An 18,210-nucleotide genomic window follows, 5' to 3' on the forward strand; every position below is an offset into this window, starting at 1 on the left:
GATGGACAGTGGATGGAAGGAAGGATGGATGGGGTGGATAAATGGATGGATGGTGGATGGTGGATGGATGGATGGTGGATGGATGACGGGATGGATGGATGGATGGGGATGGTGGGGGTGGATAATGTTGATGGTGGTGATGGTGGGGGTGATGACAGTGATGATGGTGATGGTGGGGTGATGACGGTGGGATGATGATGGTGGTGGTGATGACGGTGATGGTGGGGTGGTGGTGGTGATGGTGATGGTGGGGGTGATAATGATGATGGTGATGGTGGGGTGATGATGTTGGGGTTGGGGTGGGAGTAAGGTGATGGTGGAGGTGAAGAGGCAGAGAGGAGCTGGCTGAAGACACGGAGTCTCCTTCCCTGGAGGAGAGGTGGGGTGGTGGGTAAAGGGTGCAGGGAGGACACGGGCAGGCTGATCTTTTGGGGCACTGGTGTGTGACCAGGTGCTGGTAACAGAGTCTGTGGTTCCAGGAAAGATGCCCAGTCACCCCTGTTTGCACCTGCAGGGAGAGCTGAGCTCAGTCCACACCCAGGTGTGGTGAGTCAAGGGATGGCAATGTCTTCCCTGCAGGCCCATGCAAGCCCCGGCTCCTGCAACCTTCCTCTCCTCAGAGGCCCATTTGGCTGCCTGGTGGGTTCCACTCCCAGCTGTCACGAGCTGTGTCCCCACTTGGCACTTAATTTCCCAGGACAACTTAGCTCTGCTGAAGCTCAGCAGCCTGAAGCCATGCTGGCAGCAACAGGTGCCCAGGGTGGGTTCCCAGGGCCCACAGCTCCTGGAAAACAGCCCACGTCCTCCAGCTCAGGAGACTGTGCCACTCCTCCCCTCAGCCACATCCGAAGGGGCCAGGGCTCCCGCCTCTGCTCGGCACTGGCCATGGGAATGGAAGTGAACCTGTCCTATCTGAGCTCCACCCGCCTCCCCACCTCCCCTGTAAACTGGAGCGTGGACAGAGCCGTAAGACCCCAGCAGAAGGCAGGGGGCAGGTCCTAAATCCAAGCGCATGAAATTGGGCTGCACGGTTTCAGGAACTAGATGAGCCCTGGCGGCTCTCTGCTGGGGGTCCAGGAGCCTCGTCACACGCTCAGCCTCGGCTGCACCACTCTGAGTGGCTTCTGTCCAGCCCCATGCCTGCACTGCCACCCTCGGGTGTTACACCCTCCAGGTTGAGTACTGGTTTGCGTGTTTCTCAGCTGCCTCCCAGAACAGGTGCTCCTGTGGCTGGACTGGGGTCCCACCCTCTGTTCCCATTCCCAGGAAAAGGGCCCAGCATGTGTTAGGCGCTCAACACACAGCTGCTGGCTGAAGGAACAGAGGGAGGGAGGAAAGGACGGATGTGCCCCAAGGCTGCTTCTCCGCAGAATGAGCCCAGCCCTACCTTACTGAGGATTCTGGGTGAGGCCCAGGAATGTGCAGGTGCCAGCACCAGGGCCGCTGCCCATTCTGTGCGGGGTTCCCGGGAGGTAGACGCTCTGTAGTGCCCTTGGCTGCCCCCGAAAGCAGGCACACAGGGCATAGCAGACGTGGGGTTTTGGCTACCCCCACCCCGCCATCCCCATCCTGGGCCTTGGTCCCTGCTTGGTTGGAGTGAAGGTGAGGGCTGGGGGCAGCAGGGAAGTTGTCTGTTGTGTCCTGAAAGGTTGGGGGAGCTGAGTGGGCACCCCTAAAGTGAATGAGGGCTGCCTCGGCAGGTAGTGGGCACCTGTCCATTCCAGAGCATGCAGACGTGGACTCGGGAATCAATCATCCTCATCACTGACTCTCCTCACAGGGCCCCGGGGGTCCGCCATTGTGGGAAGGCCAGCTGGCCTGGGAGTCCGGAGAGCCCTGCCTCTGCCAGCAGCAGGGCAAGGCTCCCCCAGACCAAGATGGGGCACCCTGGGGAGGCTGCACACGCCCTGGCCTCCACATCGCCTCACAGATGAGAAACTGAGGCCTGCGCAATGGTGGTCAGTTCAGGTCACACAGAGAATAAGGTCGTGGTGGGCCATGGAACCAGGTCACCCACCCTCAGGTTAGGCAGGGGTGACAAGGACAGGTAGGGAGCTGAGAACTGCACCTGAACGGGGCCTCCCCTGAACGGGGCCTCACCTGAACGGGTCTGTGGGGTCTTTGGCATCACAGGCATCCGCGTGGCCGTGGCAGACACAGCGGCCTCCGATGCTGATGTCCTTGATGCTGTAATAATACTGCACCCGCAGGCCCCGTGAGCGCCAGGCAGGCAGGCCTCACCCACCCCAAGGCCCGGGTCCACCCGGCCAGTCCCCCTCCCCTGTCTGGGCCACGGGCAGCTCACCCGGCGGGTGACCGTGGGGTCTCGCAGCGCCTTCCCCATGAGGTGGCCCAGCAGCGTGTTGGTGCGCAGGAAGCGCAGGCGGACGTTAGTGGCCTTGGTGAACTCACGCAGCAGCGGCGAGTAGGAGAAATTCATGGCGCCTGGGCGCCCATTCACCAGGGACACCACGATCTGTGGGCGGTACACGGTGAGGCCGGTGTGGCCCCAGCCCCCAGCCCCTGCTCGGCACTACCCATCCTCGGCCCACCTCTCCCTTCTCCAGCCCCTGTACCGCGCTGCCCTTCCCCGGCCCACCTCTCCATTCTCCAGGGGCACGATGCGCGAGTACTCGGTGGTGCAGATGGCCGCGTCGTCCCGTGTGATGCGTTCCAGAGTCTGTGGCCCAAACCGCTCCAGACAGTCCCTCTTGGAGGCTGCGGGGAATGGTGGGAGGGGAGGGCGCTGGATCACCAGGAAAGCCTGGGCCCCCGCAGTGCCCCGGGGCCCTTGATGTCTCTGGCCCTTGCCACTGAGGCTCCCATAGGCCAAGAGGCCGTGTGACAGAGACCACAGCTCGGGGGCTGAGGGGGCCTGACCCGTTGGACTGCACTGCCCTCCACCGCTCTGCCTGGCATGCTTTGAGAGCGAGTGACTCCCCCAGTGACTATCCTCACTCCCTTCCTTGGGGACAGACTGCCCATCACTGACCTGCCCCTCCCCCATCCTCAGGCCAGGAAATTTTTGGTGACACGTGACCAGGCCTGCCAGCACTCATTCCCACCAGCATGACTGGTCAGGGTGGCATGGGGCCAAGGATGGCCAGCGTACGGGTGCTCGGACACCAGTACTCCTGACAGGTGGCTGAGCTGGCAGGAAGTGAGGTGGGAGCTGTCAGGGCCTTTCTGTCACCACGGGGAGCAGCCAGCACATGAAGTCATCCAGAGGCAGCCAAGAGATGGCACCAGAGATTCCTGGCGCCATAGCCCTTGGACCCAGCTGTGCCCGACGCCAAGGACAGAAGCCAGTAAATCCCCATGAGCCTTCAAGTCCTTGTCTGACAGTCATGACCACAGCAGCTGGGTGTGAGGGCAGGGCTGGGTGTTCGGAGACCTTCAGAAGCCTGGTCATGGAGGGCCTGCCCAGGGACCCCCCTGCCTCGCCCCCCAGGCCCCGTGGCGGCAGAGACTCACAGGCAAAGAACTGCCAGGGCTGGTAGGTGCGGCCGAAGTCCATGGACCGCTCCAGCACCCAGAGGTCCGGCCGGGGTGAGTTGGCAAATTTGATGAGGACGTAGGCCACGTGGAAGACCTGCGGGCCGAGAGGGCGTCAGGGGAGCCAGGAGCACCTGGATTCCCATGCTGTCAGGGGCCTGGCTCATTTTCTGCCCCTCAGGTGAGGCCACAGCAGGGGATGTGGTACCCTCGCCACACAGGGGGCAACTCTGGGTTTGCCTGCATGGGGCAGACGAACCCAGGGGAGAGGGCTCCCCAGGGATGGAGATGAGCCCCCGGGAACCAGCCCTCCTGGAAGGGCACCCCGCCTGTGCTCAGGACCAACGCACTACCTCCTCCCCTTCCCTGCTGCAGGAGCCTGGGGTTCCCCATGGTCCTGCAAGCTCTGTGGCTGCAGATGGAGCAAGTTAGGGAGTGGCCTACCCACGGCCCAGGCAGGGACTGGCCAGGGTGGGTGCAGGAACATACCCCAGTGTCCCCACAGCCCTCATGTCCAGCCAGGCCCAGTGGCCAGACAGTGGTCCCTGCCACCAGGCAGGTCCAAAGGTCTAACCCCCTAGTCCCTGACAGGTCAGCTGCTCCTAGGATGGGGCCCCTGCTCCCACCTCACGCCGGGCACCCCTCCCCCAGGCTCCGCTCACTCCCCTGCTGACCAGTCCACAGCCAGGGGCCCACTGAGCCCCCGGGGACCGGGCTGCAGGGAGCAAGCGGGGCTCAGCCTTGCAGGCAGGGGGCCCTCTGGAAGTTGAGCCTGCCTCGGAGACTCCACCAGCCCAGGCACTGGGGCGGTAGCTCTGCTGTGGCCCTGTGAGTGTCAGGGCAGCCCTGACCAGGGCAGAGGAAAGCTGCTCCTTCTCAGGCCCCCGAAACCCCAAGACCCTGCCCCAGCCCCGCCCTGGCTCTGCCCATTCTCCCCGTGTGTCAGTTCGACCTCCACCAGGGACAGCCCACGTGTCTGTGTCCCGGGGTTGGGGGAGAGCCTGGCTCAGTCTTCACAGGGCGCTTTGTACACCTCCTCAGAGAAGGCTGCCCTGATTGCAGCCCCTCCCCCTAATCCTCAGCTTCGGACACCTCCCCAGGCCCAGGCCTGTCTCTCCGCACAGGCCAGGCCTGCTGGCTCCCCTCAGGCCTCTGATTAGCCTGGGCCTCCCTCCCTCCCCTACCAATCCCCCACCACCCTGCCCTCAGGACTCCAGGCCTGAGCCTCCCCTGCCCCCAGCAGACAGTGCTACCCAGCCTCATCTCTGCTCCCACCCAACATAACCCTGGGCCTCCATGCCTGCACCTGGGGGTGCACACACACCCGCTGGCCCAACAGTGAAACACCGCGGGGGCGGCTCTTCCATGGACCCAGGACAGGCCCCCTCTGAAAAGGTCTCTGGTCCCTAAAACAGCCCATGACCTCATTGGTAAGAGGCTGCACCCAGGAGCCGGGGGGTTCCAGAGGCACACAGGAGGGGGCAGTGCCCAGGCAGCACCCCACCTTCACACTCATGCAAGCCAGGGCTCAGCCCCTGCTGTGGCCAAGTGCTCCCACCCGCCATAGCCTCTGAGGGGAGCCCTAGGCACCCCCTACGTGGGGGCAAAGGAGGGAAGGTGTTTCCAGGCCCTGTCACAAGCCTGGAGGCTCCAAGGGAGGGTGAGCCCCTCCCCAGCCCCTCTCACACAAAGGGGAAAGGGCTCTCCCAGGCAGATCCCAGGCAGAGGCTCCACAGGGACCTGGCAGGGAGGCGGAGGAAATACGAACCTCTTCCCCGCCTGTACAAAGAGGCCCAGGTGCTGGGGAGAGAGGCAACTCACGGACCCACGGCACAGGGGTGGCCTGCCTGTCTCAGCCCACACCACCTCTGACAGGCCCACAGGGTCCGCGATGGAGACCTGGGGAGACCTCAGTACTCAGCCCAACTGTTTGCGGGCGGCAGTGGGAACCAGTCCCTCCTCTGCTCACAGGTGGGCCCCCAGGTAGGCCCTGAAAAGGCCAGCAGGCCTCCGAGGGTCACGCCACACCCCAGGGCCACCCACTGCACCTCTTCAGGACCCTGACCCGCCGGTGCCCGCTCCTCTGGAGGGTTTCTTGCCACAGCAGGTGCGCCCGGGAACAGCTGGGTGCTGTTGGCCAGGTAGGCCTGGGAGCCTAGGGCCCCAAGCAGGACAGTAGGGTCCCCCAGAGCTGCACAAGACCTACAGTCACCCCACCGGACTGAGCTGGACTGAGACTGCTGTGAGGCCCCCCTGGAAACAACACAGACTCCTCATTGCTTCAGCCCTTGGGGGCACTGGCTGCCCAGACTCCAGGTAGGGGGCAAGGCTCCAGGACTCCAGGCACACCAGGTCCAAATCCCACCCTTCTCGGAGGGCTTGGCGCTGCTTCCGAGTCTCCTCGGAGGGGGACTGTGGGAGCCAAGCGCAGCCTTCCAGGGTGGGGGCGGAGCACAGGCCTATTCACCGGCTGCCAGGCTGAGGTCATCGTCTACCTCCCTGTGGCTGGGGGGGCAGGGAGACATGCCCTGTCCAGCAGGGAGGGGTCTGAGCCTCCTCAGGGTCAGACCCTATACCCAGCCCCACACCTGGGCCTCAGCAGCCCCATGGGCCTGACCACAAGCATTCCAGAGAGCCCCAGGCGGGGGCCAATGGCCCCTGTGCCTGGACAGGGAAGGGTCCGCTCGAGGTGGACGGGGCACAGACACAGGCAGTTCTCGGGGAGCTGGCAGCACAGCCCCTCCCACCAAGAGACTAAAGGTCCGGACTGAGCCCCCTGGGAGCCGCCCCCGCTGTTCCCTGAGCGCCTGGAGGCTGCGCTCTCCTCAGGCCCATCCGTCCTTCCCCCTCCCCTTCAGCAGGCCAGTCGCATTTTTCCCAGCTGAGAGCACTTGCACAAATATTGACTCGAAGACACTGATCAGCATGATGAGGGGGACACAGAAATTTCGCCCTCTCCACCCCTGGGACGCGCAGGAAGATCCTGGCCTCCTGTCTGTCCCTCATTCCAACCCCCCGTCTGTCAGACGGGGGCCCTAGACAGCTGTCCTCGAGGGCCTGGTGGCTGCACAGATGCTCACAGGAAGGGAAGCCCGCACTGGAGGGCTCCCATCTGTCTCTGACCTGGTCGCAGCTCCCAGGGCCACACTGGCCGCCCTCGCCATGACCCGGAGCGAGCGCAGACCCCGGGCTGCGGGACCGCCCTTCCCCCTCCACGCCCCGCTCAGCTCAGCTCAGCTGCCAGTGCTGACCTTTCCGCTGCTACATAGTTCTGTGCAAAAGGAAAAAAAAAATTCTTTTAAAGCAAAAGCCAAACAAAAGCCGCCTGAGTTATTTTTAAAAATCTGGCTATTTTGGGGCAGGCACGTCTCCAGGACAGCAGCCGGACCCGCCTCTCAGCCACTGCACCCCCCAGTCCCCCCATACCCGACCTGACCTGGGAGGGTCATGGCTCCCAGAGGAGGCCTCTGCCCAGTGACCACTGTCTCACAGGGGGTCGACGAGAGCCCCAGGACCACAGGGCCCGGGGCCCAGGCAGGCTCCAGGTTCAGGGGTCGTGTGGACCTGGGGCGGACACTTCCCCTCCCTGGGCACAGGGCAGTGGGAAAAGCTGCAGAGAGGGGCATCAGGATAAAATGCCTTTCATGAGGGCATGAAGTCTCGAGCGCCCTGGGAGGGAGGATGCCAGCTGTTCCTGGAGGGCAGGCAGCAGCCACTCCGCAGAAATGCCAAGGCCCCCACCAGAGCTGCACCACACACTGGCGCTCCAAAGGCAAAGCTGCGGAGGGGACTGGGTAGGTGCTGGGGTCTGGGCAGCACGGTGAGGACTACAGAGAAATGCTGGTGGGGCTTTCGGGGGCCCTGGGGATGGCATGGGGCTGTTGGCCAGCAGTCTCCTAGGCTGAGGCACCCACCTCACCATAGGGAGGGCTGTGGCTGGAACCTCCAGAGGAGGGGAGGGGGTGCTGTCCTGTGCCCAAATCCAGCTCTGCCCTGGCCCATCTTGGGTTGGGGAGACCAGGGCCAGGCCCAGGTACCCACTGTGCCGGGTGAGGGCCAGTCCAGCCTTCCCCGGCAGCCTGAATCACAGAGGTCTGTGACTCAGCCCAGGCCCTGCAGGAAGAAGGGCATTGTGCCAATTCCCGGGGCAGGAAAAGTCCCTCCTAGCCCCAGGCATCCGGGCGAGCACCCTGACCACGCCGCTCGGACAGGGCACCGGGGCACCCAGCCCCCTCGCTACCCAGAGTCCAGGGCCAGCCCAGCCCTTGCCCGCTCCCGTCATGTGCCTCCCCTCGAAGAGACCCCATCTGGATACACAGATAAGCCCCACAGCAGGGCGGGGCGGCTCCACCGACCCCCAGCTGGGTGAATAAGCACAGCGGCCACACAACCTATCAGGGGTCCGGAAACACGCCCCACGCAGACACCTCTCCCAGAGGGACGTGGAGTGGAAAAGCCGGGGGTTTCCACAGCAAGCCCACTACTGGGAAGAAAAATAAAAACGCCAAGGCCAGAACCCCGGACGCCAGGGTTGGACGTCGCCATGCCCAACTACAGATGTGCTACGCAGGACAGGGAAACTTCCAGGAGTGGGTGGGGGGACAGGAACTCCACAGCTGGAGGGAGGGCATGGGGTCCCAGCCAGGGGGCTGCCTGCACCTCAACAGAGCTGGGCATGGGGTGGATTCAGGGACCCCAACCACTGCAGTCCAAGCTCAGGGCTCCCTCCCTGCAGCCCGGTCCAGGTCAGGCCAGATGGTCAGCCGGGGACACAGGAAGTGGAGATTATCCCAAGGGGACCCCTCGGCCTGAAACCCAAACAGTTTAGTCTCCACTGAGCTGTATTACCAGAGGCTAATGTGGTGGCTCTTGTTCAGAAACAGAAAACAGGAAGCCTTTGGGGGCCGCCTGGGGTCTAGGTGGGCGCTGGGGCATCTCTGTGCCCTGAGTGCCAGGTCTGGCTGTGCAGCCACCAAGGGCAAGCATGACAGCGGGGGTGCGGGGAGAGGAGCAGCCCCAGCCCCACCTTGGCATGGCAGCCCCTTGGGCCGCGTCCTCCTTCCAGGACAAGTAGAGGGAGGGTCTTGCTGTCTACCCTGTGCCAGGGGAGGGGAGTGGTGCCTCCCAGGACTCCCGCCATACCCCCAGGGAGCCCCACTCAAGTGGCTGCGTCCGGCCCAGCCAGTGCACCTGTCCCGGCTGCCGAGCTGTGTAACTAGAGCCTAGAGCCTGGCCGCGCTGCACTTCCTGTCCTTCCCTGGACAACCCACTGACCGTCCTGGGGCACTGGCCACATGGCTGAGTGCCCGACCAGGCCCAGGGAGCCAAGCCAGTGGCACCCTGGACCAGAAGGCCTGCCCAGGGCCCCAGCCGGCCAGCCAGAGGGCAGGCAGTCCTGAAGGGTAAGGCAGTCTGGGTGTGCTGGGCCTCCGGCAGGCATACTCACCGCATTTACAGAGGAGGAACCAGCCTGGGAACCCAGACTCCAGACGGCATGGCCAACCCCACAGTCCTCAAGACTCCAGCACTGGGACCTTGGGCACTCCACACTGGCCCTGACCCTCTCATAACCCCACCTCAGTTTCCCCAAGTGCCTAGGGAAACTCACACTCCAGCGGCCAATGACTTCAGCAGAGCTCTGCCTCCTCGTACCCCCACTTGGAAGGGACAGCTGACTGCCTCCCCTCTCCAGCCCTACCCCAGTCCACTCTGCCCTCCCATGGCTCTCCGCCATCCCCAGGGGCACAGGCCCTCACCTGGCACTGCTCACCCCCAACCAATACTAGACTCATGCCCAACTGTCCCCCCAATACCCTGCTGGCCCCAGTTCCCCTACACCTTGACCCCTACCTGGTCCCCACCTAGGCCTCCCCATTTGCCCTGCAGCTCTGGGCCTCGGGGGCTGGGACAAAGCCGCTGCCGCACCTGTGGCACCTGCACTGTGGCCTGCTGTGCAGAGGACAAAGCAGGGGTCTCCCTGCAGGAAGGAGGCCCCCCCCCCATCCTCACTCCTCATCTGAGGGAGACAGGAGGCATGCCCTCCTCTGCTGGGGAGAGCCCCGCCCCCACGGTTAGACCACCCAAGGGCCGAATGGAGAGGGAGGGGACACAGGCCAGAGCCAGCCCCACTCACTCTGCCCAGCTCCTTACAACCTGGGCCTGCTGGGCTAGCATGCTGGTGTAGTGGGCCAAGGGCCTGGATCCTGCAGCAGAGCCAGGGGGTGGGGGCGCTCAAGCCAGGACCTGCTGGCCACGTGCCTGGGCAGTCATGAACGTGCTCACCCTTCCCTGGGCCTGGGGCCTGGGGCCTGGGTGTGGTTCTCGGAAGAGGGAGCCTGAGGTCAGTGATGTGACCACTCAGTTCTAGAAGCTTCCGGAGGACGCAAGGAGATACGCAAGAACCCCCTAGAAGGACCCCCCGGGGAAGGTCACGTCTGGAACTCGGAAACTGCCCCCTGAGTCACCAGTGACCAGTGCTGGAGCCTCTTCCTGAGCCCCACCCTTGGGGGGAGAACCCTCCACGGCTGGGCGCAGCAGGAACCAGGCCAGGAGCCCAGCTGGCACTCCTGGGGCCAAGGCTCAGCCACTCCTGGGTGGACACCACAGGGACTAGTCTCCCCTCCCCTGCGCCAGCCCCTGCCCCACCACGCAGCAGGGGCGTGAGACCCGAACCGTGATGCAGCCCACCCCGCCCTCCTCAGCCTTCCAGGAGCAGGAAGCCTTCGCGATGCCCAGTGCCAGCCACCCCCACCCCCCTCCCAGGGCATCCGCTCCAGATCCCAGAACAAAGGCTGCTGGCAGCTACAGGGGGAGTGCCGGACCCACCCGCTGCTCAGCCTGGCTTCCTGATGGAAGCCCCAGCCCCGCCCAGGGTCCAGCCCTGAAGCCCAGGAAGGACTGTTCTCTCCACCCAGCACAGGAGTCCCTGCCCCACCCCGACCAAGGCTGGCGGCCCCCATTTGAACAGAGACCTTGAGTGACCTATCCACTGCCTTGGTCTTGACTGACTGACAAGGAAAAATCTCGGCGAAAAACGCTAAAACAAAGAATGAACTCGTCAACTCAAAAGCGCGTCAATCTCGATATCCACGTCATCGTCAATCAAAAATAAATCAATAAAAGATCATCATCAAAAATAAAATCAATCGTCGTCATCAAAATAAAAATCATCAATCACGTCAATCAAAATAAAAAATCGTCATCACAAAAATCAAATCGTCAATAAAATCATCATCGATAAATCGATCAATAAAAATCAAAATCATCATCCATCAATCGAAATCAATCCAGGAGTCATCGTCGATCGATCATCAGTCATCAATCATCCTCATCACCATCGTCATCAAAAATCGAAAAATGTCAAAAAAATGAATCGGTAAAAGAAATCATCGAAATCGATAGAAATCGATCGATAAAAATAAAAATGTCAATCTAATCAGGAATATCAATCATCTAAATCGTCGAAATCATCCAAAGTCAATCAGTCGATCATCAATCGGTCATCAATCCCGATAAATATATCGATCAATCAAAAATCATCGAAATCGATCAATGTCCAAAAATCAATCAATCGATCAATGTCCATCGAAATCATCGATCAAAAAATCAATCAGTCTCATCAGAAAAATCAATCAATCGAAAAAATATCAATCATCAATCCCGATCAATCATCCAGTCGAAAACTCAAAAATCAATAAAAATAATCGATCAATCCGTCATCATCAATAAAATCATCAAGACTCATCAATCAATCAATGGGTGGATAGGTAGGGGGTGGATGGGTGAGCAGGCAGAGGGATGGGATGGGATGGATGGGATAGGTGGGGGGGTAGGTGGAGGGGCTGCTTCCCAGGTGGAATGGAAAGGGTTCCTTTTCCCTCCATATCATTTTACAGTTGGTGAAACTGAGGCTGGGAGGCAAGATGCTCACATGGTGGAACCTGATTTCTGGCCCAGAACAATCTAAAAGCAAACTGGCTTCAGGCCTGAAGTCTCCAGCCCAGTTCAGAGATGTGCACCGAGGCTGAGAGAGCCCCAGAGCCAAGGGGTGGTGAAGCCCACACTTGTGGGTCTGAGTGTCAGTCCCATCTTCCCTGACCCCACCCAGGCATATCAGGCACTGTGCCCACTGGCTCTGCAGCCACCTTGGGGTTGCCGTGGAGACCAGGCCATCTCCCCTCCCCCAGCCGCGCCAGTTCCTCAAAGGAGGAGGGGTGGGAAGAACCCAGTACCCAGTTCCTAGCTTCCCACCAGAGCAGCTGAGAATTCACATCCGCTGCAGCCAAGAGGGGGCCTCTGCTGCTGTGCCAGAGAGATGAGGGACCCCCAGGCTCCAGCGGACAGGGGAACCAGATGCGGGGAAACCCATTGAGATGAAGGTAAACAGGCAAAGCCACACCCAGACCCAGGTCAGGTCAGGCCCAGGGGCCTGGCAGGCAGGCAGGGAGCCCAGGACAGGCAACCCCTCCCCAGCTCCCCACCCTTCTCCATAGGGCCCTAGAGCAAGTTCAGGAACCCCTGGAAATTCCAGGCCACCTGTTGGGGCTTGAGCCCTCCCCTCACTGCCTGCCCACCCCCGGGCCAGGCCTGCAGGTCACCAAGGCTGTCAAAGGTGCCTGCCCCTTGGGGCCAGCCCTCCAGCCAGGCTGCAGGGAGACCTCCTCTATCTCCGACACCCTCGGGACAATGGCAGGGACAGAGACTCAGACAGGAGTGAAGACCCACGTGTCACACACTGGGACAGCGACCAAGCCAGCCGGGACGCAGACCTCTGGGTCAGCCCTGGAGCCCCCACTCCAGGCACTGGCTGCTCTCAGGCCCAGCCTCCTCCACCTGCCCCATCACTGTCCCTGACTCAAGAAGCACAAAGATTACTGGCCCGTTTTACAGGCCAAGACCTCAAGCCCGGGTACCTAGGCCAAGTCACCCCTTATCTGGGGCTGCTCAGGGCTGGCACCGAGGCAGGCCCACCTTAAGGGGTTCACTCTTCGCTTGGAGGCACCCAGCTTCAGCCTCCTGCTTGTACAGGGGCCTCCAAGGCCAAGGAGAGCCCAGAGCTGGGGACCAGAGAGCAGACACCCTACCCCGCCTAACCCTCAGCAGCCGCCACCTCGGCACAGGTATCCCAGGAATGTCCACTTCCCTCAGCCTCCTCTGCATTCCTGCGGCCCCTCCCGCACCCGCCAGGAATTCCTTAAACAGCAGGGCGCCTGACGCAGGGGGCACCACCGCACTGCTCACAGCACCTCTGCCCTCCTGGCCCCAAGCTATCTACTCAGCACCCCCACCCAAACTCTGTGGCCTCTGGAAGCACCCCCATCAGCACCCCCTTTCCCTGGGTCATGGGGATGCTGAAAGCACAAACGGAAGGTGACCACTGTCATGCCTTTGTCCCCTCCCACTGAGTCCAGCCTCCCAGGCCCCAGATCTCGCTCAGGGTGGAGACCTCGCCTTCTGGTCCAGTGGCCCAAGGTAGGCCCGACAGCCACAGACACAGAGACGGGCGCTGTAGCAGGCAAAGAGGGCCCCTACCTGGCCCAGGTCCAGGGTGACGTTGACCTCGTTGTACTCCAGGCCGCGGGACAGGGGCGGGCTCTGCCACCAGCGCTCTGTGCCATCGATGGCGTTGCTCGCGGGGTGTGCCCTGTTGCTGTTCGCAGCCGTACAGATGTCACAGTACTGGCCCTGCAGAGGGAACAGAAGGGTCAGACAGCTGAGGAGGGCCGGGGACCCCCTTCCTCCTCCAGTCACCCTCCTGCCCTGAGACGAATCCTGGCCCCACTGAGCGGGTTCCACGCCCAGCCTCTGCACCCCCCTCACCCACTTGCTCAGCAAACGTGTGCTAAGCACCTGCAGCTCCTCCGACTCAGGGCAGGTGGCTCATGTGAGCTGCTCATGGCACGAAGGAGGAAAGAGGAAGAACAGGGACGGAGCGGGGCATCTGCCTTGGGTGGGAAAGTCTCGGTGGGCCTCTCTAGGGGGGTGGCGTCTGAGCCCTACATGGTAAGTGAGAGTGTGCTCTAGGCAGAGGGGGCGCCAGTGCAACGAGCCCTGGGGGCAGAGGCGTCTCACAGTAAACCGCAGGTGGATCAATGTGTCTAGAGCCAAGGGGGCAAAAAGGGGCAGGGGCGGGGCAAGGCATGGCCACCCCTCCCTGCTGGCCCTGCCAGGGGCTCCAGAAAGGCTTGGACAAAATGCAGCGAGGCAGGGGGCAGAAAGGGGAGGAAGGTAGAGCTGCAGACAGAAGGACCATCAGGGTGGGGATCCAGGCGGCCAGACCCCGCCCCACCTCCAGATCCTGCCCACAGGCTTCTGGATTAGGGTCTCCAGAGAGACAGAATTAAGCTGTTGCGGCGGCCTATGAGGACCGGCCCCAGGGTGGAGGTGTGGGCAGCGGCAGGTGGGCCTGGGCCTCCTGGCTGCCGCTTCGGAGTCCTGGGAAGAGGCCAAGTCACAGCAACCGCTGAGCCTCAATGTCCCCATCTGAAGAGTAGGGACAAGGCTGCACCTGCCTGGGGCCACCATGAGGATGAATGGCTCACACACACAGCCTGGCAGCTGCTTCTGTCCCGGGCCTGCCCTGCATGGGTGAGTGGGGAACAGAGGAGGCTCCCAGCAGGGTCCTGGCCTACATCCTGGAGGGGAGGGGTAGTGCTGGGAGCCGGGGCGGGGACCAGGAGAGGGGGCAGAGCCGGGTCCTGGCTGCCATACCCCCCCAGGGAAACCAGACCTGCTGTTTGTTCACACAAAGGCATCCTCCCAGGCTTGGGGTTGAGGCCCCTGAGTCTGCAGCCCCCAGTGTGGCCACTGCTGTACCTCCTTTACTGCATGTCTGAGATCTGGAATTATCTGGGGACTTCGCTGGGGTCCCCCAGAGCTCTGCAGTGGCAGGGTCCACACCCGCCTTATTCCCACTGTGTACCCAGCTCACCACCTAAGCAGTCTCGTGGATGGGGCTAGAGCAACTGAAGACACACAGTTAAGCACCACGAGCCCTACCCGCAGGCCGCACTGCCAAGCTTAGATGGTGACCCCCAAACTCAAGAGTTCACTGACAGCACGGCACACACAGGTCCTGCTCAGGGTGGGGCCGGGGGCGCCTGGAGAAGGTAGGTGTGGGCAGGGCCCTCTGGCTGGGGCAGCCAGGCCTTCCAGGGAAGGTTGCTTGCTGGTCAAGACCCTCCCAGACACACAAGCAGCAGAGGGAAGCGGAGTGGAAGGCTGCGGGTCAAGGGTCAAGGGTCAGTCTCTACTCTTCCAGGAGGTCAGGGAAGAAACTGCTCAGTCCCTGCCAGGGCCAGAGTTGGTCCAGTTATTGGGAGGCAGTTCCAGTCCCCATTCGGCCGCTCACTGAGCCACAGAGGACAGGGCTGGGAAAATCAGGCTCCTACCACCTCCGCTGCGGAGGGTCCCATGAGAATAGAGCTAGGAAACAGCAGAGGGGCTGATAAGGACTTCGCCCTCCAATAAGTCACCACGCTGGCCTGGCTGCCCAGTCCCCACCTTCCCAGGCTGGGCCGGCCGGGGATCCCCTGATGCCCACCTGAGGCTGCAAGGGCCACCACCTCCCCCTGTACTCTGCCTGCACCAGCTGCCCAGCAGAGTTCACCCCAACCCCCATCTGGGATGCCCAGCTAATGTGCGTCTCCTGCAGAGGGTCCCTGAGAGCCCCTGGCCTGCAGCCTTGAGACCGCCCTGCCCGGCTCCAGGCCCCAAAGCCTTAGTGAGCCCCCTTGGATGGAGCTGCAGCTTCATCGCCTGGGCACCTCCTGTGCCTGCCTGCCTTGCCCCACCCGCGGCTCTACTCCAGACTGGCTGGCAAGGCCTTCTCACATGCCCAATCCGCGGCCAGGGCAGTCAGCAGACCTGTGGCTCTCAGATGAAGAAGGCGTCCAAGGTCACAGGCCATCCAGCTTACGTCTACCAGCCAATCTTTCTACATATCTGGCAGCCTCAGAACAGGGGCACTCACTGCTCGGGGCTCGAGACTTTGGAAGAGAAGGGTTCGCCTCTATTGTTAGAAATGAGCTGGGCGAGGCCGGCTGGTTTCTCATCCACGTCGGCTCTGAGGCGTGGAGCACCATAGCCCATAGCTGCCACTGAAACTGTGGCCGCTTCCCAGGCTCCTCAGGCCAAGCTCACAGTCTCAGGTGATGGGGGCCGGCACGCTGTGCCCATTTAAAAGACAGGGAGCTTGAGGCTGACAGAGGGAAGCCACACAGCTGAGGCAGAGGAGAGGGGCGTTGACTACAGGCTGGCCCTTTACTCACGAGACGGGGGTAATACGCCCCCACAGAGGAGACAGATCCGGGAGGGGGCCTGTGGCCCCCAGCCATGCAGCACAGGCAGGTGGTTGGGGGTGTTCTGAGGTTCAGAGGGCATCTGGAGCCTCCCCTGCCAGAACGGCAAAATCTCAGCTGGGGACGCTCAGCCAGGCCCTCTGAGGTGCAGTAGCAGGCAAGGAGACAGCCACAGGCCCTCCCTCCTGAGACCCGGCCCCTCTGAGTCGACCAGATAAGGGGGCAGCCAGGAGGTGCCCAGATTCCCACAGCTAACCCCCGCTGGACCCTGTTCTGCCAAGTGGGCTCCAAGAAAGCAGCTTTCCCAGCCCAGTTCCCCATCTGAAGTGTGGGCTTGAGACCTCCTATCTCAGAGGACTGTGCTGGGCTTAAGGAGAGAATAGTGATTCAGGAGGCTCCTCCTCAGCCCCCAGGGCCAAGGTGGTGGGGCAGGCAGAAGGGGCAGGCCCAGCCCAGGCTCCTCCATTCATCCCCACAGTCTTGCTCCAGGGCCCTCTGCCCCCACCCGGCAGATCTCCAGCTACTCGCTCCCTGCTCCCAGCCTCTCCCTTCCAGGACATGGAGGTACTCAGGGGAGGAGACAGCTCAGGTTACACGAGCCCTCTGCCTGCCCCACCACCTTGGCCCTGGGGAGGGGGGAGGAGCCTCCCCGGACTCCTGGGCTCACCATTCTCTCCTTAAGCCCAGCACAGTCCTCTGAGATAGGAGGTCAAAAGCCCACACTTCAGATGGGGAACTGGAGCCCTGGAAAGCCGCTGACACCTGCTTGGAGCCCCCCAGCCAGAACAGGGTCCACCGGGGGTTAGCTGTGGGAATCTGGGCACCACCTAGACTCTCCCTAAGGTGGGGCTGAGGTGGGGAATGGGCCTAGAGCGGCCGGTTGGGAGCCCTTGGAGCTGACTTTGCTGCTCCTCACCCAGGGCTGACCCCAGGCCCAGCCTAAGTCTAGAAGGCCAGGAGCCTTGGTTTCCAGGTTAGGTGTCCATGCATGGAGCCTGCCAACAGAATCTGCCTACAGGTTTAAGGCTTCTTGGGGAGGAGACATGCACCCCAGGGGTTCTTCAGGGCCTGAAACCACATCTCCTAGGGAGAACGAAGCCCCCCGGACCCTACCACCTGCTGGGCAGAGATTCTGCCCCTCCTGGGAGCCACGTGTTCCCAGCCCCAGTTAAAACTTCGCAGCTGGCCCTACCCTATTTTGGAGGTCTCGCCGAGCCCTAGACCCCTCTGAGAGGGGGCCGTGGGAGCCTCAGGTGGCTGGCCCCTCCCACCCCATCCAGAGGCCAGCAGGTTCCAGCCTGTCCCGGGTAGGGCGGAGCTGCGCCCCCTCCCCACCGGCAGCAGCCGGCGGAGGCCAAGTCCCGCCCTCCCCGGGATCCCGGACTTGGGGCCGCCAGGGACTGGGCCCGGCCCCCCTCCCGCCCCGGTCACCGCAGCCGAACTGGACTGGCGCCCGGCCGCCCCCGGGTCCATGCCTGGGACTTGAATTCCGCCTTCCCGGAGGGACGCGAAGTTTCCCGGCCGAGACGGAGCAGCCGGGTCGGGGTGCCTTCTTGGGCCCCCAAAATGCGGAACCAGAGAGTCCGCACCTGGACTCGCCCTGGCCCACGACGCTCCCCCTGGGGTCGGGCCGGCGTTCCGGGTCCGAGTGCCCCGGGAGGATGCCCCACGGCCCGCCCTGCGCTCACCTGGATGGTCTGGTTGGGGTCGCCGCCGGCCACGGGGCCCCCCACCAGCTTGCAGTAAAGGTCCTCGGTGGGGCGCGGGGAGCCGCGCGCCGGGGCCTCCTCCCCGCAGGTTGCGGAGGCGGCGATGCGGGCGCCCTCGGCCAGGTTGAAGTAGGGCGGGTGCAGGCTGAAGCCGCCGCCCGCCTCCTCCCGCGCCCGCGCCGTGCCCAGTAGCGCCAGCCCGACCAGCAGTAGCGGCGCGGGGCCCCGGGGGCCGCGGACACACAGTGCGCTCCCCGCGCAGAGCCGCTTCGCCATCTTCCCGGCTCCGGGCCGCGTCCCCGCGCTCCAGGGACAGCGCGCGCGGCGGGAGCCCGGCGGGTCTGAAGCCAAGCAGCCGGCAGGGCTCGCTCCGCCTGCGGACGTCAGGCCCCGCCCCGGCCCGCCCGAGCGCCCGAGCCCCGCGCCCCGGGGAGAGGTCCGGGGAGGCGGAGGGGGGGGTGGGTAAGGAGAGAGGAGGGGGAGGGGCGGCCGGGCGGCCTTAACCCTTCGGACCCCGGCCCGGCCGCCTCCCGGAAGGGGCACCTGCTGGCCTCGGGCCAGGCCGTGGGACCACGGCGCCGCCGCGCCCCCAGCCCAGATCGTAGCTCCGGGTCCCGGGTGCGACCCTCGCGCTCCCCACGGCGCTCTGGCCCCCAGCGCGCCCACCAGCTCCTCCCAGCCCAGGGGCCCGCTCTTTGTTCCCCTAA

General features: G+C 63.3%; 1 protein-coding gene and 1 long non-coding RNA gene across 2 annotated transcripts in view; one reads left to right on the top strand and one right to left on the bottom strand.

Annotated features, from left to right (window-relative positions):
- The window catches only part of LAMA5 (laminin subunit alpha 5), a 58,017-nt gene extending 40,194 nt beyond the window's left edge, over window positions 1-17,823 (bottom strand). The window contains exons 1-6 of the mRNA XM_031656893.1: window positions 17,483-17,823; window positions 13,027-13,179; window positions 3,475-3,592; window positions 2,600-2,718; window positions 2,306-2,476; window positions 2,101-2,198 (exon numbers count right to left, since the gene is read on the bottom strand). Of these exons, the coding sequence (XP_031512753.1) occupies window positions 2,101-2,198; window positions 2,306-2,476; window positions 2,600-2,718; window positions 3,475-3,592; window positions 13,027-13,179; window positions 17,483-17,779 (956 nt within the window). The 5' untranslated portion in view covers window positions 17,780-17,823. The remainder of the gene's footprint in view (window positions 1-2,100; window positions 2,199-2,305; window positions 2,477-2,599; window positions 2,719-3,474; window positions 3,593-13,026; window positions 13,180-17,482) is intronic.
- Window positions 3,529-6,815, top strand: LOC103887884. The gene is made up of 2 exons (XR_001891726.3): window positions 3,529-5,811; window positions 6,354-6,815. It is a non-coding gene; the product is annotated as an uncharacterized LOC103887884 (long non-coding RNA).
- Window positions 17,824-18,210: the final 387 nt, after the last annotated feature.

This window comes from Papio anubis, chromosome 16, assembly GCF_008728515.1.
Source record: "Papio anubis isolate 15944 chromosome 16, Panubis1.0, whole genome shotgun sequence".
Classification (NCBI taxonomy): Eukaryota; Metazoa; Chordata; class Mammalia; order Primates; family Cercopithecidae; genus Papio; species Papio anubis.